Genomic DNA, 20,914 nt, shown 5'->3' with positions numbered 1-20,914 from the left:
TAGGTACTGGTCCTCCATAGGACCCGCTCCTCCGTAGGTACTGGTCCTCCATAGGACCCGCTCCTCCGTAGGTACTGGTCCTCCATAGGACCCGCTCCTCCGTAGGTACTGGTCCTCCATAGGACACGCTCCTCCGTAGGTACTGGTCCTCCATAGGACCCGCTCCTCCGTAGGTACTGGTCCTCCATAGGACACGCTCCTCCGTAGGTACTGGTCCTCCATAGGACCCGCTCCTCCGTTCGTACTGGTCCTCCATAGGACCCGCTCCTCCGTAGGTACTGGTCCTCCATAGGACCCGCTCCTCCGTTCGTACTGGTCCTCCATAGGACCCGCTCCTCCGTTCGTACTGGTCCTCCATAGGACCCGCTCCTCCGTACGTACTGGTCCTCCATAGGACCCGCTCCTCCGTACGTACTGGTCCTCCATAGGACCCGCTCCTCCGTACGTACTGGTCCTCCATAGGACCCGCTCCTCCGTACGTACTGGTCCTCCATAGGACCCGCTCCTCCGTAGGTACTGGTCTTCCATAGGACCCGCTCCTCCATAGGTACTGGTCCTCCATAGGACCCGCTCCTCCGTACGTACTGGTCCTCCATAGGACCCGCTCCTCCGTACGTGCTGGTCCTCCATAGGACCCGCTCCTCCGTACGTACTGGTCCTCCATAGGACCCGCTCCTCCGTAGGTACTGGTCCTCCTTAGGACCCGCTCCTCCGTACGAACTGTTCCTCCATAGGACCCTCTCCTCCGTACGTACTGGTCCTCCATAGGACCCGCTCCTCCGTACGTTCTGGTCCTCCATAGGACCCGCTCCTCCGTAGGTACTGGTCCTCCATAGGACCCGCTCCTCCGTAGGTACTGGTCCTCCATAGGACCCGCTCCTCCGTTCGTACTGGTCCTCCATAGGACCCGCTCCTCCGTTCGTACTGGTCCTCCATAGGACCCGCTCCTCCGTACGTACTGGTCCTCCATAGGACCCGCTCCTCCGTACGTACTGGTCCTCCATAGGACCCGCTCCTCCGTACGTACTGGTCCTCCATAGGACCCGCTCCTCCGTACGTACTGGTCCTCCATAGGACCCGCTCCTCCGTAGGTACTGGTCTTCCATAGGACCCGCTCCTCTGTACTTACTGGTCCTCCATAGGACCCGCTCCTCCGTACGTACTGGTCCTCCATAGGAACCGCTCCTCCGTACGTACTGGTCCTCCATAGGACCCGCTCCTCCGTAGGTACTGGTCTTCCATAGGACCCGCTCCACCGTACGTACTGGTCCTCCATAGGACCCTCTCCTCCGTACTTACTGGTCCTCCATAGGACCCGCTCCTCCGTACGTACTGGTCCTCCATAGGACCCGCTCCTCCGTAGGTACTGGTCCTCCATAGGACCCGCTCCTCCGTACGTACTGGTCCTCCATAGGACCCTCTCCTCCGTAGGTACTGGTCATCCATAGGACCCGCTCCTCCGTAGGTACTGGTCCTCCATAGGACCCGCTCCTCCGTAGGTACTGGTCCTCCATAGGATCCGCTCCTCCGTAGGTACTGGTCCTCCATAGGACCCTCTCCTCCGTACGTACTGGTCCTCCATAGGACCCGCTCTTCCGTAGGTACTGGTCCTCCATAGGGCCCGCTCCTCCGTACGTACTGGTCCTCCATCGGACCCGCTCCTCCGTAGGTACTGGTCCTCCATAGGACCCGCTCCTCCGTAGGTACTGGTCTTCCATAGGACCCGCTCCACCGTACGTACTGGTCCTCCATAGGACCCGCTCCTCCGGAGGTACTGGTCCTCCATAGGACCCTCTCCTCCGTACGTACTGGTCCTCCATAGGACCCGCTCCTCCGTACGTACTGGTCCTCCATAGGACCCGCTCCTCCGTAGGTACTGGTCCTCCATAGGACCCGCTCCTCCGTACGTACTGGTCCTCCATAGGACCCGCTCCTCCGTACGTTCTGGTCCTCCATAGGACCCGCTCCTCCGTAGGTACTGGTCCTCCATAGGACCCGCTCCTCCGTACTTACTGGTCCTCCATAGGACCCGCTCCTCCGTACGTACTGGTCCTCCATAGGACCCGCTCCTCCGTACGTACTGGTCCTCCATAGGACCCGCTCCTCCGTAGGTACTGGTCCTCCATAGGACCCGCTCCTCCGTAGGTACTGGTCCTCCATAGGACCCGCTCCTCCGTACGTACTGGTCCTCCATAGGACCCGCTCCTCCGTAGGTACTGGTCCTCCATAGGACCCGCTCCTCCGTAGGTACTGGTCCTCCATAGGACCCGCTCCTCCGTAGGTACTGGTCCTCCATAGGACCCGCTCCTCCGTAGGTACTGGTCCTCCATAGGACACGCTCCTCCGTAGGTACTGGTCCTCCATAGGACCAGCTCCTCCGTAGGTACTGGTCCTCCATAGGACCCGCTCCTCCGTAGGTACTGGTCCTCCATAGGACCCGCTCCTCCGTTCGTACTGGTCCTCCATAGGACCCGCTCCTCCGTTCGTACTGGTCCTCCATAGGACCCGCTCCTCCGTACGTACTGGTCCTCCATAGGACCCGCTCCTCCGTACGTACTGGTCCTCCATAGGACCCGCTCCTCCGTACGTACTGGTCCTCCATAGGACCCGCTCCTCCGTACGTACTGGTCCTCCATAGGACCCGCTCCTCCGTAGGTACTGGTCTTCCATAGGACTCGCTCCTCCATAGGTACTGGTCCTCCATAGGACCCGCTCCTCCGTACGTACTGGTCCTCCATAGGACCCGCTCCTCCGTACGTACTGGTCCTCCATAGGACCCGCTCCTCCGTACGTACTGGTCCTCCATAGGACCCGCTCCTCCGTAGGTACTGGTCCTCCTTAGGACCCGCTCCTCCGTACGAACTGGTCCTCCATAGGACCCGCTCCTCCGTACGTACTGGTCCTCCATAGGACCCGCTCCTCCGTAGGTACTGGTCCTCCATAGGACCCGCTCCTCCGTACGTACTGGTCCTCCATAGGACCCGCTCCTCCGTACGTTCTGGTCCTCCATATGACCCGCTCCTCCGTAGGTACTGGTCCTCCATAGGACCCGCTCCTCTGTACTTACTGGTCCTCCATAGGACCCGCTCCTCCGTACGTACTGGTCCTCCATAGGAACCGCTCCTCCGTACGTACTGGTCCTCCATAGGACCCGCTCCTCCGTAGGTACTGGTCTTCCATAGGACCCGCTCCACCGTACGTACTGGTCCTCCATAGGACCCTCTCCTCCGTACTTACTGGTCCTCCATAGGACCCGCTCCTCCGTACGTACTGGTCCTCCATAGGACCCGCTCCTCCGTAGGTACTGGTCCTCCATAGGACCCACTCCTCCGTACGTATTGGTCCTCCATAGGACCCTCTCCTCCGTAGGTACTGGTCATCCATAGGACCCGCTCCTCCGTAGGTACTGGTCCTCCATAGGACCCGCTCCTCCGTAGGTACTGGTCCTCCATAGGATCCGCTCCTCCGTAGGTACTGGTCCTCCATAGGACCCTCTCCTCCGTACGTACTGGTCCTCCATAGGACCCGCTCTTCCGTAGGTACTGGTCCTCCATAGGGCCCGCTCCTCCGTACGTACTGGTCCTCCATCGGACCCGCTCCTCCGTAGGTACTGGTCCTCCATAGGACCCGCTCCTCCGTAGGTACTGGTCTTCCATAGGACCCGCTCCACCGTACGTACTGGTCCTCCATAGGACCCGCTCCTCCGGAGGTACTGGTCCTCCATAGGACCCTCTCCTCCGTACGTACTGGTCCTCCATAGGACCCGCTCCTCCGTACGTACTGGTCCTCCATAGGACCCGCTCCTCCGTAGGTACTGGTCCTCCATAGGACCCGCTCCTCCGTACGTACTGGTCCTCCATAGGACCCGCTCCTCCGTACGTTCTGGTCCTCCATAGGACCCGCTCCTCCGTAGGTACTGGTCCTCCATAGGACCCGCTCCTCCGTACTTACTGGTCCTCCATAGGACCCGCTCCTCCGTACGTACTGGTCCTCCATAGGACCCGCTCCTCCGTACGTACTGGTCCTCCATAGGACCCGCTCCTCCGTAGGTACTGGTCTTCCATAGGACCCGCTCCACCGTACGTACTGGTCCTCCATAGGACCCGCTCCTCCGTACTTACTGGTCCTACATAGGACCCGCTCCTCCGTACGTACTGGTCCTCCATAGGACCCGCTCCTCCGTAGGTACTGGTCCTCCATAGGACCCGCTCCTCCGTAGGTACTGGTCCTCCATAGGACCCGCTCCTCCGTAGGTACGGGTCATCCATAGGACCCGCTCCTCCGTAGGTACTGGTCCTCCATAGGACCCGCTCCTCCGTACGTACTGGTCCTCCATATGACCCGCTCCTCCGTAGGTACTGGTCCTCCATAGGACCAGCTCCTCCGTAGGTACTGGTCCTCCATAGGACCCGCTCCTCCGTACGTACTGGTCCTCCATAGGACCCGCTCCTCCGTACGTACTCTTCCTCCATAGGACCCGCTCCTCCGTAGGTACTGGTCCTCCATAGGACCCGCTCCTCCGTAGGTACTGGTCCTCCATAGGACCCGCTCCTCCGTAGGTACTGGTCCTCCATAGGACCCGCTCCTCCGTACGTACTGGTCCTCCATAGGACCCGCTCCTCCGTAGGTACTGGTCCTCCATAGGACCCGCTCCTCCGTAGGTACTGGTCCTCCATAGGACCCGCTCCTCCGTAGGTACTGGTCCTCCATAGGACCCGCTCCTCCGTACGTACTGGTCCTCCATAGGACCCGCTCCTCCGTAGGTACTGGTCCTCCATAGGACCCGCTCCTCCGTAGGTACTGGTCCTCCATAGGACCCGCTCCTCCGTAGGTACTGGTCCTCCATAGGACCCGCTCCTCCGTAGGTACTGGTCCTCCATAGGAAACGCTCCTCCGTAGGTACTGGTCCTCCATAGGACCAGCTCCTCCGTAGGTACTGGTCCTCCATAGGACCCGCTCCTCCGTAGGTACTGGTCCTCCATAGGACCCGCTCCTCCGTTCGTACTGGTCCTCCATAGGACCCGCTCCTCCGTTCGTACTGGTCCTCCATAGGACCCGCTCCTCCGTACGTACTGGTCCTCCATAGGACCCGCTCCTCCGTACGTACTGGTCCTCCATAGGACCCGCTCCTCCGTACGTACTGGTCCTCCATAGGACCCGCTCCTCCGTACGTACTGGTCCTCCATAGGACCCGCTCCTCCGTAGGTACTGGTCTTCCATAGGACCCGCTCCTCCATAGGTACTGGTCCTCCATAGGACCCGCTCCTCCGTACGTACTGGTCCTCCATAGGACCCGCTCCTCCGTACGTACTGGTCCTCCATAGGACCCGCTCCTCCGTACGTACTGGTCCTCCATAGGACCCGCTCCTCCGTAGGTACTGGTCCTCCTTAGGACCCGCTCCTCCGTACGAACTGGTCCTCCATAGGACCCGCTCCTCCGTACGTACTGGTCCTCCATAGGACCCGCTCCTCCGTAGGTACTGGTCCTCCATAGGACCCGCTCCTCCGTAGGTACTGGTCCTCCATAGGACCCGCTCCTCCGTACGTACTGGTCCTCCATAGGACCCGCTCCTCCGTAGGTACTGGTCCTCCATAGGACCCGCTCCTCCGTAGGTACTGGTCCTCCATAGGACCCGCTCCTCCTTACGAACTGGTCCTCCATAGGACCCGCTCCTCCGTAGGTACTGGTCCTCCATAGGACCCGCTCCTCCGTAGGTACTGGTCCTCCATAGGACCCGCTCCTCCGTACGTACTGGTCCTCCATAGGACCCGCTCCTCCGTAGGTACTGGTCCTCCATAGGACCCGCTCCTCCGTAGGTACTGGTCCTCCATAGGACCCGCTCCTCCGTAGGTACTGGTCCTCCATAGGACCAGCTCCTCCGTAGGTACTGGTCCTCCATAGGACCCGCTCCTCCGTAGGTACTGGTCCTCCATAGGACCCGCTCCTCCGTTCGTACTGGTCCTCCATAGGACCCGCTCCTCCGTTCGTACTGGTCCTCCATAGGACCCGCTCCTCCGTACGTACTGGTCCTCCATAGGACCCGCTCCTCCGTACGTACTGGTCCTCCATAGGACCCGCTCCTCCGTAGGTACTGGTCCTCCATAGGACCCGCTCCTCCGTAGGTACTGGTCCTCCATAGGACCCGCTCCTCCGTACGTACTGGTCCTCCATAGGACCCGCTCCTCCGTACGTACTGGTCCTCCATAGGACCCGCTCCTCCGTACGTACTGGTCCTCCATAGGACCCGCTCCTCCGTAGGTACTGGTCCTCCATAGGACCCGCTCCTCCGTAGGTACTGGTCCTCCATAGGACCCGCTCCTCCGTACGTACTGGTCCTCCTTAGGACCCGCTCCTCCGTACGAACTGGTCCTCCATAGGACCCGCTCCTCCGTACGTACTGGTCCTCCATAGGACCCGCTCCTCCGTAGGTACTGGTCCTCCATAGGACCCGCTCCTCCGTAGGTACTGGTCCTCCATAGGACCCGCTCCTCCGTAGGTACTGGTCCTCCATAGGACCCGCTCCTCCGTAGGTACTGGTCCTCCATAGGACCCGCTCCTCCGTAGGTACTGGTCCTCCATAGGACCCGCTCCTCCGTAGGTACTGGTCCTCCATAGGACCAGCTCCTCCGTAGGTACTGGTCCTCCATAGGACCCGCTCCTCCGTAGGTACTGGTCCTCCATAGGACCCGCTCCTCCGTTCGTACTGGTCCTCCATAGGACCCGCTCCTCCGTTCGTACTGGTCCTCCATAGGACCCGCTCCTCCGTACGTACTGGTCCTCCATAGGACCCGCTCCTCCGTACGTACTGGTCCTCCATAGGACCCGCTCCTCCGTAGGTACTGGTCCTCCATAGGACCCGCTCCTCCGTAGGTACTGGTCCTCCATAGGACCCGCTCCTCCGTACGTACTGGTCCTCCATAGGACCCGCTCCTCCGTACGTACTGGTCCTCCATAGGACCCGCTCCTCCGTACGTACTGGTCCTCCATAGGACCCGCTCCTCCGTAGGTACTGGTCCTCCATAGGACCCGCTCCTCCGTACGTACTGGTCCTCCTTAGGACCCGCTCCTCCGTACGAACTGGTCCTCCATAGGACCCGCTCCTCCGTACGTACTGGTCCTCCATAGGACCCGCTCCTCCGTAGGTACTGGTCCTCCATAGGACCCGCTCCTCGTAGGTACTGGTCCTCCATAGGACCCGCTCCTCCGTAGGTACTGGTCCTCCATAGGACCCGCTCCTCCGTAGGTACTGGTCCTCCATAGGACCCGCTCCTCCGTAGGTACTGGTCCTCCATAGGACCAGCTCCTACGTAGGTACTGGTCCTCCATAGGACCCGCTCCTCCGTAGGTACTGGTCCTCCATAGGACCCGCTCCTCCGTTCGTACTGGTCCTCCATAGGACCCGCTCCTCCGTTCGTACTGGTCCTCCATAGGACCCGCTCCTCCGTACGTACTGGTCCTCCATAGGACCCGCTCCTCCGTACGTACTGGTCCTCCATAGGACCCGCTCCTCCGTACGTACTGGTCCTCCATAGGACCCGCTCCTCCGTACGTACTGGTCCTCCATAGGACCCGCTCCTCCGTAGGTACTGGTCCTCCATAGGACCCGCTCCTCCGTAGGTACTGGTCCTCCATAGGACCCGCTCCTCCGTACGTACTGGTCCTCCATAGGACCCGCTCCTCCGTACGTACTGGTCCTCCATAGGACCCGCTCCTCCGTACGTACTGGTCCTCCATAGGACCCGCTCCTCCGTAGGTACTGGTCCTCCATAGGACCCGCTCCTCCGTAGGTACCGGTCCTCCATAGGACCCGCACCTCCTTACGAACTGGTCCTCCATAGGACCCGCTCCTCCGTAGGTACTGGTCCTCCATAGGACCCGCTCCTCCGTAGGTACTGGTCCTCCATAGGACCCGCTCCTCCGTACGTACTGGTCCTCCATAGGAGCCGCTCCTCCGTAGGTACTGGTCCTCCATAGGACCCGCTCCTCCGTAGGTACTGGTCCTCCATAGGACCCGCTCCTCCATACGAACTGGTCCTCCATAGGACCCGCTCCTCCGTAGGTACTGGTCCTCCATAGGACCCGCTCCTCCGTAGGTACTGGTCCTCCATAGGACCCGCTCCTCCGTACGTACTGGTCCTCCATAGGACCCGCTCCTCCGTAGGTACTGGTCCTCCATAGGACCCGCTCCTCCGTAGGTACTGGTCCTCCATAGGACCCGCTCCTCCGTAGGTACTGGTCCTCCATAGGACCCGCTCCTCCGTAGGTACTGGTCCTCCATAGGACCCTGTCCTCCGTACGTACTGGTCCTCCATAGGACCCGCTCCTCCGTACGTACTGGTCCTCCATAGGACCCGCTCCTCCGTACGTACTGGTCCTCCATAGGACCCGCTCCTCCGTACGTACTGGTCCTCCTTAGGACCCGCTCCTCCGTACGAACTGGTCCTCCATAGGACCCGCTCCTCCGTACGTACTGGTCCTCCATAGGACCCGCTCCTCCGTAGGTACTGGTCCTCCATAGGACCCGCTCCTCCGTAGGTACTGGTCCTCCATAGGACCCGCTCCTCCGTAGGTACTGGTCCTCCATAGGACCCGCTCCTCCGTAGGTACTGGTCCTCCATAGGACACGCTCCTCCGTAGGTACTGGTCCTCCATAGGACCAGCTCCTCCGTAGGTACTGGTCCTCCATAGGACCCGCTCCTCCGTAGGTACTGGTCCTCCATAGGACCCGCTCCTCCGTTCGTACTGGTCCTCCATAGGACCCGCTCCTCCGTTCGTACTGGTCCTCCATAGGACCCGCTCCTCCGTACGTACTGGTCCTCCATAGGACCCGCTCCTCCGTACGTACTGGTCCTCCATAGGACCCGCTCCTCCGTAGGTACTGGTCCCCCATAGGACCCGCTCCTCCGTAGGTACTGGTCCTCCATAGGACCCGCTCCTCCGTACGTACTGGTCCTCCATAGGACCCGCTCCTCCGTACGTACTGGTCCTCCATAGGACCCGCTCCTCCGTACGTACTGGTCCTCCATAGGACCCGCTCCTCCGTAGGTACTGGTCCTCCATAGGACCCGCTCCTCCGTACGTACTGGTCCTCCTTAGGACCCGCTCCTCCGTATGAACTGGTCCTCCATAGGACCCGCTCCTCCGTACGTACTGGTCCTCCATAGGACCCGCTCCTCCGTAGGTACTGGTCCTCCATAGGACCCGCTCCTCCGTAGGTACTGGTCCTCCATAGGACCCGCTCCTCCGTAGGTACTGGTCCTCCATAGGACCCGCTCCTCCGTAGGTACTGGTCCTCCATAGGACCCGCTCCTCCGTAGGTACTGGTCCTCCATAGGACCAGCTCCTCCGTAGGTACTGGTCCTCCATAGGACCCGCTCCTCCGTAGGTACTGGTCCTCCATAGGACCCGCTCCTCCGTTCGTACTGGTCCTCCATAGGACCCGCTCCTCCGTTCGTACTGGTCCTCCATAGGACCCGCTCCTCCGTACGTACTGGTCCTCCATAGGACCCGCTCCTCCGTACGTACTGGTCCTCCATAGGACCCGCTCCTCCGTACGTACTGGTCCTCCATAGGACCCGCTCCTCCGTAGGTACTGGTCCTCCATAGGACCCGCTCCTCCGTAGGTACTGGTCCTCCATAGGACCCGCTCCTCCTTACGAACTGGTCCTCCATAGGACCCGCTCCTCCGTAGGTACTGGTCCTCCATAGGACCCGCTCCTCCGTAGGTACTGCTCCTCCATAGGACCCGCTCCTCCGTACGTACTGGTCCTCCATAGGACCCGCTCCTCCGTACGTACTGGTCCTCCATAGGACCCGCTCCTCCGTAGGTACTGGTCCTCCATAGGACCCGCTCCTCCGTACGTACTGGTCCTCCATAGGACCCGCTCCTCCGTACGTACTGGTCCTCCATAGGACCCGCTCCTCCGTAGGTACTGGTCCTCCATAGGACCCGCTCCTCCGTACGTACTGGTCCTCCATAGGACCCGCTCCTCCGTAGGTACTGGTCCTCCATAGGACCAGCTCCTCCGTAGGTACTGGTCCTCCATAGGACCCGCTCCTCCGTACGTACTGGTCCTCCATAGGACCCGCTCCTCCGTAGGTACTGGTCCTCCATAGGACCCGCTCCTCCGTAGGTACTGGTCCTCCATAGGACCCGCTCCTCCGTAGGTACTGGTCCTCCATAGGACCCGCTCCTCCGTACGTACTGGTCCTCCATAGGATCCGCTCCTCCGTACGTACTGGTCCTCCATAGAACCCGCTCCTCCGTAGGTACTGGTCCTCCATAGGACCCGCTCCTCCGTAGGTACTGGTCCTCCATAGGACCCGCTCCTCCGTAGGTACTGGTCCTCCATAGGACCCGCTCCTCCGTACGTACTGGTCCTCCATAGGACCCGCTCCTCCGTACGAACTGGTTCTCCATAGGACCCGCTCCTCCGTAGGTACTGGTCCTCCATAGGACCCGCTCCTCCGTAGGTACTGGTCCTCCATAGGACCCGCTCCTCCGTAGGTACTGGTCCTCCATAGGACCCGCTCCTCCTTAGGTACTGGTCCTCCATAGGACCCGCTCCTCCGTAGGTACTGGTCCTCCATAGGACCCGCTCCTCCGTACGTACTGGTCCTCCATAGGACCCGCTCCTTCGTAGGTACTGGTCCTCCATAGGACCCGCTCCTCCGTAGGTACTGGTCCTCCATAGGACCCGCTCCTCCGTAGGTACTGGTCCTCCATAGGACCCGCTCCTCCGTAGGTACTGGTCCTCCATAGGACCCGCTCCTCCGTACGTACTGGTCCTCCATAGGACCCGCTCCTCCGTACGTACTGGTCCTCCATAGGACCCGCTCCTCCGTAGGTACTGGTGCTCCATAGGACCCGCTCCTCCAAAGGTACTGGTCTTCCATTGCCAAACATATAGCACCCACCTGGGTGATGCCATGGTTTCTGAAAAGTACACGAAAAGCCACCACATGTTGGCAGCAGTTAACCTTTTACTGCAGTGGGCTAAATCAGGGCCACACAGAGTGTTTCTTAGTAGTCTTAAATAAATCTACTTTGAAACAAAAGTATACACCTCACACACATGGTTATGTACTTCAAAAAAAGAAGAAACCTGCACCGTGTCATATATAGTTGAAATGTATTGAATTTTTAGTTAACATCCCAATATTACACTATATATACATCACAGAAGACTGAAATCTATTTTAAAAAACTTTGACACAGAAACACCGGATTTTAGTCAAAGTTTTTGAATGAATGTTTACTAGTGATGAAATGATAAAAACTATTCTGCCATCTCTGGACACAGCATGCTGTACTTGTTGTTATTCTTCCTGACAGATCAAACAATAAAGACAGGGATACATTATTTCAATCCAAACAGCCAGCTAGCTAGCTATAAGCCACAAATATTGACTTTTCATCCCAATTCTTCAACTCTGAGAGTCAAGACCATGAGATGTAAGTGATCAAACCCCAGAGGAGTCAAACCCCCCAAAAGTATTTTAATAATGAACCAAAAAACACAAAAAATAACAAAATGATTTACACCATTTACAGAGCTCTCTGCCTTGAAGACCTCACGGTGCGACGGCCACCACGGAAGTGGTCTTAGAGAAAATAAAATGGCTGCCAGGCTCATTGGTAGTGCTGGAGCATTGGGAGGCAGATACAACCCAGAGCCACCATGCACCTGCACCCACTTCAATAAATGTTTTCATCTCTTTCCCTCCGCAGCCAAGAACTGCTCCTACTTCAAACACTTCACTAAGGAAGAAGAGGCCAAAGGGTTCGAAGCCAAAACTCAGAAAGGTGAGTTCTCTCTCTCTCCTTCGTTACAGCCTTCCGGTGAATGAGCCACAGTGCAACACAAGGTTTTGTAAAAACATTTTTTTTTTAATACATTCGGTCAGTTTCACCACTGTGGAATTCTCTGTGGCGATCTTAAGCAATTTACAACTTGAGTTTGAGTTGTAAATTGAGTAATACATGTGTACAATTCCCTCAAATATGGTGCATTTCCTTAAATATCAGAACTGCAACTCCTTGTTTTCATGGAATGAGGGGCCTATGCTGTAGAGGGGGAGGCATGGTGAATATGAATGAGATGTATACTATGTGTCTATGGTACTGCTCATTGGGCTCTCAGCATGACAATAAAACACATTCAGTCAAAACACAGACATGAATGGTACCCTCTGTGATTGGCAAACACTTTCTCTCTCCCTCTCCCTTTCCCTTTCCCTTTCACACACACACACACACACACACACACACACACACACACACACACACACACACACACACACACACACACACACACACACACACACACACACACACCAGACGTGCCTGCTATTAGTTATTACGCTTCAGGGGCAAAAACTAGTTCTTTCCGCATCTCACATTGCTCTTCTCAAAACAGATGCTATTCTAGGAGACTACTGCAGAACCCGTACAAATATACATTGTTGTGTGCAGAGTATGCTATAAGCATGATAACACTCATTAAGACAGACCGGTAGAAAGCTAGCATAGCTAGCCATCAGTAGGATTTACTGGTTGAAGGTGAAGTAACTTTTAAGTGTAATGGAGTTGACTGGTGACATTTGTACAGGAGCTAGAATCCAGTTCTAATGAAACATGTTTTAATTATGTGTGTCCTTATTGTAATGAATACGATGGGAGACAGAGAGCTGGTTTCAAGCGTGGGGCACAACAGGTGTTTTATTGTAAAGGACCACAGGAGGAGGCAGGTAGCTGGGTCCAGGGACAGGTAGAAGGTCATACACAGATGTTTGATATGAGTCTGGAAGGAGAGTTTGCAGTCTAGCCAGACACCTAGGTACTTATAGATGTCCACATATTCTAGGTCGGAACCGTCCAGGGTGGTGATGCTAGTCGGGCGTGCGGGTGCAGGCAGCGAGCGGTTGAAAAGCATGCATTTGGTTTTACTAGCATTTAGGAGCAGTTGGAGGCCACGGAAGGAGTGTTGTATGGCATTGAAGCTCGTTTGGAGGTTAGATAGCACAGTGTCCAGGGAAGGGCCGGAAGTATTCAGAATGGTGTCGTCTGCGTAGAGGTGGATCAGGGAATCGCCCGCAGCAAGAGCAACATCATTGATGTATACAGAGAAAAGAGTCGGCCCGAGAATTGAACCCTGTGGTACCCCCATAGAGACTGCCAGAGGACCGGACAACATGCCCTCCGATTTGACACACTGAACTCTGTCTGCAAAGTAGTTGGTGAACCAGGCAAGGCAGTCATTAGAAAAACCGAGGCTATTGAGTCTGCCGATAAGAATATGGTGATTGACAGAGTCAAAAGCCTTGGCCAGGTCGATGAAGACGGCTGCACAGTAATGTCTTTTATCGATGGCGGTTATGATATCGTTTAGTACCTTGAGCGTGGCTGAGGTGCACCCGTGACCGGCTCGGAAACCGGATTGCACAGCGGAGAAGGTACGGTGGGATTCGAGATGGTCAGTGATCTGTTTGTTGACTTGGTTTTCGAAGACCTTAGCTAGGCAGGGCAGGATGGATATAGGTCTGTGATGGGGTGCAAAGAGCTGAACTAAATAGTGTGTGATAATGACATACAGGTGTGTGAACAGGGGATCAGAATTCAGGTGATTGGGATCTGGAGAGTGAGCTGCGTTCAGGGGATCTATGTGTTTGAGAGTGTGAGCTGGAAAGTGAACTGCGTTCCGGGGATCTACGTGTTTGAGAGTGAGGATTCTGCACTGCTTTTAACGGAGGAAAGGTTGCTTCCGTCCCCTCTCATCCCTGCTTGCGTGAATTTAGTTGAAAACATCACTTTGCCAAGTGGACCTGTGCCTATGTCCCAAATGCCTCTACGGACTCTGGTCAAAAGTAGTGCACTACTGTATATAAGGAATAGGGTGCCATTTGGGACACAACCATAATAATCCTTAGCAGGTTGGTAGCACAGGCAGAGGCAGCCCACCCGAACGTCTGAGGTCACACGCATGTAGACACAGATTGTATGTGTCCCTCTGTGTCTCTCCACAGCCAAGCCATGACAAAAGTAGCTACTTGAGTGGAACGATCACGCTTATTTCACGCTCCATGCTCTCCTGCTGCTCAGTCAGGGCGTTACGACGGGAAAGTGAGCCCTGGCTTATCGTAATCTGTACAATGGGCCTGGAGGATTGGAGGGGGGGGGTTAGAGAGGAGAGTCGAATGAGTCACCTGGAGACAAGGCTTCTTTCTTCATCACTCCTCTGCTAGAAGCAGTGCTAATAGACAGTTTTAGTGTATTGTAGCATGGTTAAACCGGACTGAATGCTGAGCTCAGTGAAACAGTGGGGATCACACCATTCAGTCTGCTGGTTCAACCAGGCTAACTATATAGTCAGTGATGGTTAAGGAAGACACTGTTTAAGAGGGCAATCTGCTGTATTCTCTTCATGCTGATTAAGGTTAATTGGAGGGGGATGGGTTAGTGGGAGTTCCAATGCCTTAGAATGGGAGATGGGTTACAGTAAGAACTGAATGATTTTCTGTTGGAAATCAAAATGGAAAGATAAACAGATTGAGGGCCCCTGATCCTCCAAAATGCTTGACTTGAGGATCCTTCTTTCTAGCATTACAATACAAAACATTACAATACAAAACCTGAAAGTTGACTCATTAGCACTGTCATAAACAATGTTAAACTGTCCATGGCCATGTTCATTTTTCAGTAAGGCACACCGTAGCAAAACGTTTTGCAACACAAAAATAGAAATATGTGTTCTTATTGGACAAGTTGAGGTAGTATCTCCCCATTTTCTCTCCTCTGAAAAGAATCCAGGTTAACTCCTTTTCTCCCCCTCTCCCTCTCTCCCTCTCCCTCTCTCCCTCTCTCTCTCTCTTTCTTTCTCTCTCACTCTATCTTTCTCACTCTCTCAGAGTACAACCTCTCAGCTGCGGCCATCGCTGTGTTCAGCCTGGCCTTCATGACCCTGGGGTCGCTCTGTGTCGTGTGCTCCTTCGGGAAGGGGAGGGACTACCTACTGAGGCCTGCTGGGATGTTCTTTGCCTTCGCAGGTCAGACACATCTACTTTGATTGAGATATTCATGTCATACATCAGGCATGAATACAAAGAACAGTGTACATTTCTCTGCCTGTCCATCCAGGTTCATCAGTTATTTGTTCATTTGTTCGTTAGTTCGTTAATTAGTTTGTTCTTTCCGTCTCTCCATCCATCCATCTGTCTGCACATCCATCCTCACCTGTACCCCTTCTCCCTCTAGGTCTCTGCATCATCATCTCTGTTGAGGTGATGCGGAACTCCACCAAGCGGATGATTGACAGCGAGGAGACCGTCTGGGAACAGTACTACTACTCCTGGTCATTTGAATGTGCCTGCACCTCCTTCGTCCTCCTGGTCTTCAGTGGCCTCAGCCTGTTGATCATCTCCATGCCCCAGATGCCACGCAACCCCTGGGAGACCTGTATGGACGCGGAGCCAGACTCCATGGAGCCCTTAGACTAGTAGTAGTAGATCAGATTAGACCTGACCAGATCAACCCCTGGGAGACCTGTATGGGCGCAGAGCCAGACTCCATGGAGCCCTTAGACTAGTAGTTGTAGATCAGATTAGACCTGACCAGATCAACCCCTGGGAGACCTGTATGGACGCAGAGCCAGACTCCATGGAGCCTTTAGACTAGTAGTAGTAGATCAGATTAGACCTGACCAGATCAACCCCTGGGAGACCTGTATGGACGCAGAGCCAGAATCCATGGAGCCTTTAGACTAGTAGTAGTAGATCAGATTAGACCTGCCCAGATCAACCCCTGGGAGACCTGTATGGACACAGAGCCAGACTCCATGGAGCCTTTAGACTAGTAGTAGTAGATCAGATTAGACCTGACCAGATCAACCCCTGGGAGACCTGTATGGACGCAGAGCCAGAATCCATGGAGCCTTTAGACTAGTAGTAGTAGATCAGATTAGACCTGCCCAGATCAACCCCTGGGAGACCTGTATGGACACAGAGCCAGACTCCATGGAGCCTTTAGACTAGTAGTATAGATCAGATTAGACCTGACCAGATCAACCCCTGGGAGACCTGTATGGACGCAGAGCCAGACTCCATGGAGCCCTTAGACTAGTAGTAGTAGATCAGATTAGACCTGCCCAGATCAACCCCTGGGAGACCTGTATGGACACAGAGCCAGACTCCATGGAGCCCTTAGACTAGTAGTAGACTCCATTAGAACAGACCAGATCAGAAAAGATTGAAACAGAACTGACCAGACCAGACTAGTCTAGACCAGGGGAATCTTCAACAAAGGCTGCCAAAAACATACATGTTTTTATAGAATCCAACTGAAGATAAACTAAATTGAGGCTGGTGGTGGGGGCAACAGAGTTAAGGATACAGAAGAATGAGAGTGGGGCACCCCGCCTAAGTAATGGTAGAAGGGGAAACACTGCACTACACTGCTTGGTTTTAAGTGTACAGATAAAGATGTAAGGCAGGATCTTTGAGCAGTCCCCGAGGGCCACAGATTTACCTTTCTTTGGTCCTTAACTGATACATTTCTGCCATTGATTGCAGAGAGTGTCCGCTCTCCTGGTCCATATCATCCGTTACTAAGCAACAGACACTGTGGCACTTGAGGACTGCCCTGATATAGGGTGCGTTAGTAAATTCACCATGGCAACTTACTTCGATTTCAGACCCCTCTAGTTGGAGAGTGCCAGAGCGCAGAATAATTAATGAATTTACGAACTGCCTAAACTCGGTTGTTATGACAGATGTAAGTAAACATCAGCTAAGAAACAGAATTACATTGTTGCCAGTAACGCAGTTAGAGTCACTAACCCTCTTGATAACATGAAAACACTCTAGCACTTCTACCAGCTCTGCAAGGGTGAGTAACATGTTCAGAGAGGTGCTCTCTCATTTGTGTCTGGAAGTAGCTAGCAAGCAAGTTAAACAAGTTTAGCCAGTTGGCTTGGGTGCTTGACTGCCGAGTATAGTCCGAATGCTCAGATCAACCCTACACCTCAGCCAGAGTGTCCAGCGTGAGCTCTGAACGCTCCGAGAGCCAAACGCTCTGAATTTTCGAACACTCAAACCGAGTGCACTCTGACACTCTAAAGTGAATTTACAAACGCACCTATAATGTACAGTATTAAAATGTAGCTGTTGCTATAAAGTGACCACAGAGACAGAAAGAGCTAAAGAACATGGCAACATAGTGAGCTGCTACTCTGTGTAATTAATATAGTTTGAGCTGTCTTGTACACTTCTAATATACATTTCTGCTCTAGCGTTCTACATTTTTGTAATGAAATAAGTTAATGCTTTAATGAACGTTGCATTGTAAATTTTCACCCCTCCAGGCAGCTACAAACAATGTTTATTTATTTAACATGTATCAATGGATTAAACCATATTGAAGCTCCAGTGCAATGCCTATACACGGATCTACTGTATTAGTTAGGGAGCTATACTGCTGTTTGTGTTTACAGAGGACACGCAGAATGTACAGCGTGTATACAGTACTTGTATGTTTTAAACATGGGCCTATGAAGATGATAGATATTATGTTGTTTTTTGTTCAATAGTAGCTTCATCAAACAATCCATTGCAATCTAGCTTGAACACAAAACATTCAAGCCCACCACAGTGATTATTGACGGATACATTTGTCTCCACTGAATGGCAATATCTCGCATTGTGTACCTCTCCTCATATTGTATTCTCTCTCTCTCTCTCTCTCTCTCTCTCTCTCTCTCTCTCTCTCTCTCTCTCTCTCTCCCTCTCTCTCTCTCTCTCTCTCTCTCTCTCTCTCTCTCTCTCTCTCTCTCTCTCTCTCTCTCTCTCTCTCTCTCTCATTATATCTCTTTCCCCCCTCTCTGCCCATCTGTTTCACTTAAAGCTCCAAATCAAAAGATGAAGTGTGAGAATGTTTCAAGGCTTTTCTTTCTGTTGACACAGGACAGTTGTTGCATAATGAATTATCTTCAAAGTATTATAGCCAGCTGGACAAGCTAAATTGTAGTGATTTTCAGTCAACAAGCGATGGGCATGTTCTGTTTTTGGGCAACACTTTTGTGTAGGTACTGATTTCAATAGCTACAAAGCTGTAATGTTCTGTGCTGACATTCAAGTACATCTAAACACGAACATCCCTTGTTCTCACCCATCTAAGTACCTAACCCATTGTTTTGTACCAGGTTCTCTGACAGGTACAGTATAATATATCTTTTCTGCAAGGCCTAACCATTGCTGTTTCGCTGTAAGCATATAGTCATAGAGTTATTAAAGAGGCAATCTGGAGTTCAAACAACAACAAAAGACCACCCTGCCACTGATTTGGTAAACAGCTGAGGGATGGGACTCGAGATACAATATGTAACTACTCTCAATGTATAGGCAGAGCTATGGATGCTAGGACTGGCCATCCTTTAGATCAATGATAGTTTTAATCATGTTTTGAGGATATACAGTGTTTGAAAAAAATGCTTATATTTTGGGTTCTGATGTGGTATGACAGTTGAACCAAGCTAATGAGGCATTTCAATGGGAATTAAAACAAATAATAACGGATGTCTCTATCACAGATTGCTCCTTTAAACAGAGATATATTTGACATATATAGACCTTATCTTTTCTTCCCTCAGCCAGAAACCCCACAGCTTCATCTCTAACCCACCATGACACGCTTTCACTTCTATTTCATTCAGAAAGCTGTTCTAGATTGAGAGACAAACATTTTCTAAACGCTCCATAAACATGGCATCTTGGAGGTCATGGCTTCTGTGAGAAAAAGCCGTAATGGATGCAGAACACTGACCTGCATCCTAAATTGCACCCTATTCCCTATACAGTGCACTACTTTTGACCAGAGCCCAATTGGTGCCATTTGGGAAACAGCACACTGAGCTCACAAATCATTTCTTGCTCTGCTCCCCTCGGAGCCAATGTTCACCAGCAGACAGACAGCTAGCTTAAAGTAGTAGGCTGTGTCTCTGTCTGTCTGCAGTGGACCCAGGCAGCAGAACACGCCTCTCTACTTTTAACCCTCTAGCTGCTGTAGCACATCCGTTCTGTTACCTGGGCTACGTCCTAAATGGCACCCTATTCCCTTTATAGTGCATTCAATTTGACCAGGGTCCATAGTCAAAAGTAGTCCACTATATAGGGAATAGGGTGCCATTTGGTACGCAGCCTCTGTCGCAGTGAACCCAAGCAGCAGCACGCATGTCTCTGTACCTTTAGAACTTAAAGGGTTCTTCGTTTGTCCCTATAGAAAACATAGATAACCGTTAGAACTAAAAGAGTTCTTCGTTTGTCCCCAAGAACCCTTTGGGGTGAAAGAGGTTTTACTAAGAACCTGCTAGTGGTGAAAATGTTCCACATAGAACCTTAGTGGAAAGGTATTAGTGGAAGGGTTCCACTTGGAACCAAAAATAGTTATTTTCAAACTGATGAACCTTTTCTGGTTCTAGGTAGCACCTTATTTTCTGAAAGTGTACCCTGTCAGTTTCCAACACATCATCCCTGTCATACACACAAGTGTTTGGTTTTTCAAAAAGAATGATAAAACCAAGCTTCAGTTCTTCAGGTGTTAATGATCAAACTCCCCCACTTGATTACAACTTAATGAAATCGAGTTTTATAAATGATTACTGTCATGTAGAATAATGATTAATGTACTCATAAACACCACGGCACAAATGCATTAAATGCACAGAAACACGTAATCACTTTATTTGGATTTTCCCATGGATAGAGAGTACGTACCTATTCCCCATCACAACAGGGACCGACTGCAGTTTGAGGTCTTTAGTGGAAAGACTAGCTTTGACAGAGAGTGACAGAGGAGATATGAGAGACTGAACAAGAGATGCACATTCGGAGGGAAACATGGACGGACTCACACGGGTGCACGGACGCACACACACACACACACACACACACACACACACACACACACACACACACACACACACACACACACACACACACACACACACACACACACACACACACACACACACACACACACACACACACACACACACACAATACTAGACTTCAGATCTCTTGATGGAATTAGAGAACAATCAGACAAGATCTGCTGTACTGTATTTTTCAATTATTTAGATGTTGGTCCCAAAAATATTTTGGGTGATTCCTCTCTCTCTCTCTCTCTCTCTCTCTCTCTCTCTCTCTCTCTCTCTCTCTCTCTCTCTATTTATCTCTCTCTCTCTCTCTCTATTTATCTCTCTCTCTCTCTCTCTATTTATCTCTCTCTCTCTCTCTCTCTCTCTATTTATCTCTCTCTCTCTCTCTCTCTCTCTCTATTTATCTCTCTCTCTCTCTCTCTATTTATCTCTCTCTCTCTCTCTCTCTATTTCTCTCTCTCTCTCTCTCTCTCTCTCTCTCTCTCTCTCTCTCTCTCTCTCTCTATCTATCTAGCTGTTTTCCAGACCCGTCTCTATCTGTTTCGTTCCCTCTTTCTTACTCTCTCTCTCAGTTCAATTCAAGGGCTTTATTGGCATGGGAAACATATGTTAACATTGCCAAAGCAAGTGAAGTAGATCATAAACGAAAGTGAAATAAACAATAAAAATGTACAGTAAACATTACACTTACAGAAGTTCCAAAAGAATAAAACATTTAAAATGTCATATTATGTCTATATACAGCGTTGTAACGATATGCAATTTGTTAAAGTACAGAAGGGAAAATAAGTAAACATGGTGTTACAATGGTGTTTGTCCTTCACTGGTTGGGTTGCCCTTTTCTTGTGGCAACAGGTCACAAATATTGCTACTTTGATAGCACACAGTGGTATTTCACCCAGTAGATATGGGAGTTTATTAAAATTGGATTTGTTTTTGAATTCCTTGTGTATCTGTGTAATCTGAGGGAAATATGTGTCTCTAA

At 52.8% G+C, this 20,914-nt stretch overlaps 1 protein-coding gene across 1 annotated transcript in view; it reads left to right on the top strand.

The window, feature by feature from the left end:
* Window positions 1-18,568, top strand: part of LOC129833387 (voltage-dependent calcium channel gamma-1 subunit-like) — a 112,447-nt gene extending 93,879 nt beyond the window's left edge. Inside the window, exons 2-4 of the mRNA XM_055897957.1 lie at window positions 11,733-11,807; window positions 14,909-15,046; window positions 15,255-18,568. Of these exons, the coding sequence (XP_055753932.1) occupies window positions 11,733-11,807; window positions 14,909-15,046; window positions 15,255-15,496 (455 nt within the window). The 3' untranslated portion in view covers window positions 15,497-18,568. The remainder of the gene's footprint in view (window positions 1-11,732; window positions 11,808-14,908; window positions 15,047-15,254) is intronic.
* The last annotated feature ends 2,346 nt before the right edge of the window (window positions 18,569-20,914 follow it).

The sequence above is a fragment of the Salvelinus fontinalis genome, chromosome 34 (genome assembly GCF_029448725.1).
Source record: "Salvelinus fontinalis isolate EN_2023a chromosome 34, ASM2944872v1, whole genome shotgun sequence".
NCBI lineage: Eukaryota > Metazoa > Chordata > Actinopteri > Salmoniformes > Salmonidae > Salvelinus > Salvelinus fontinalis.
The sequence above is the reverse complement of the archived record's forward strand: the minus strand, read 5'-3'. Positions and strand labels throughout refer to the sequence as shown.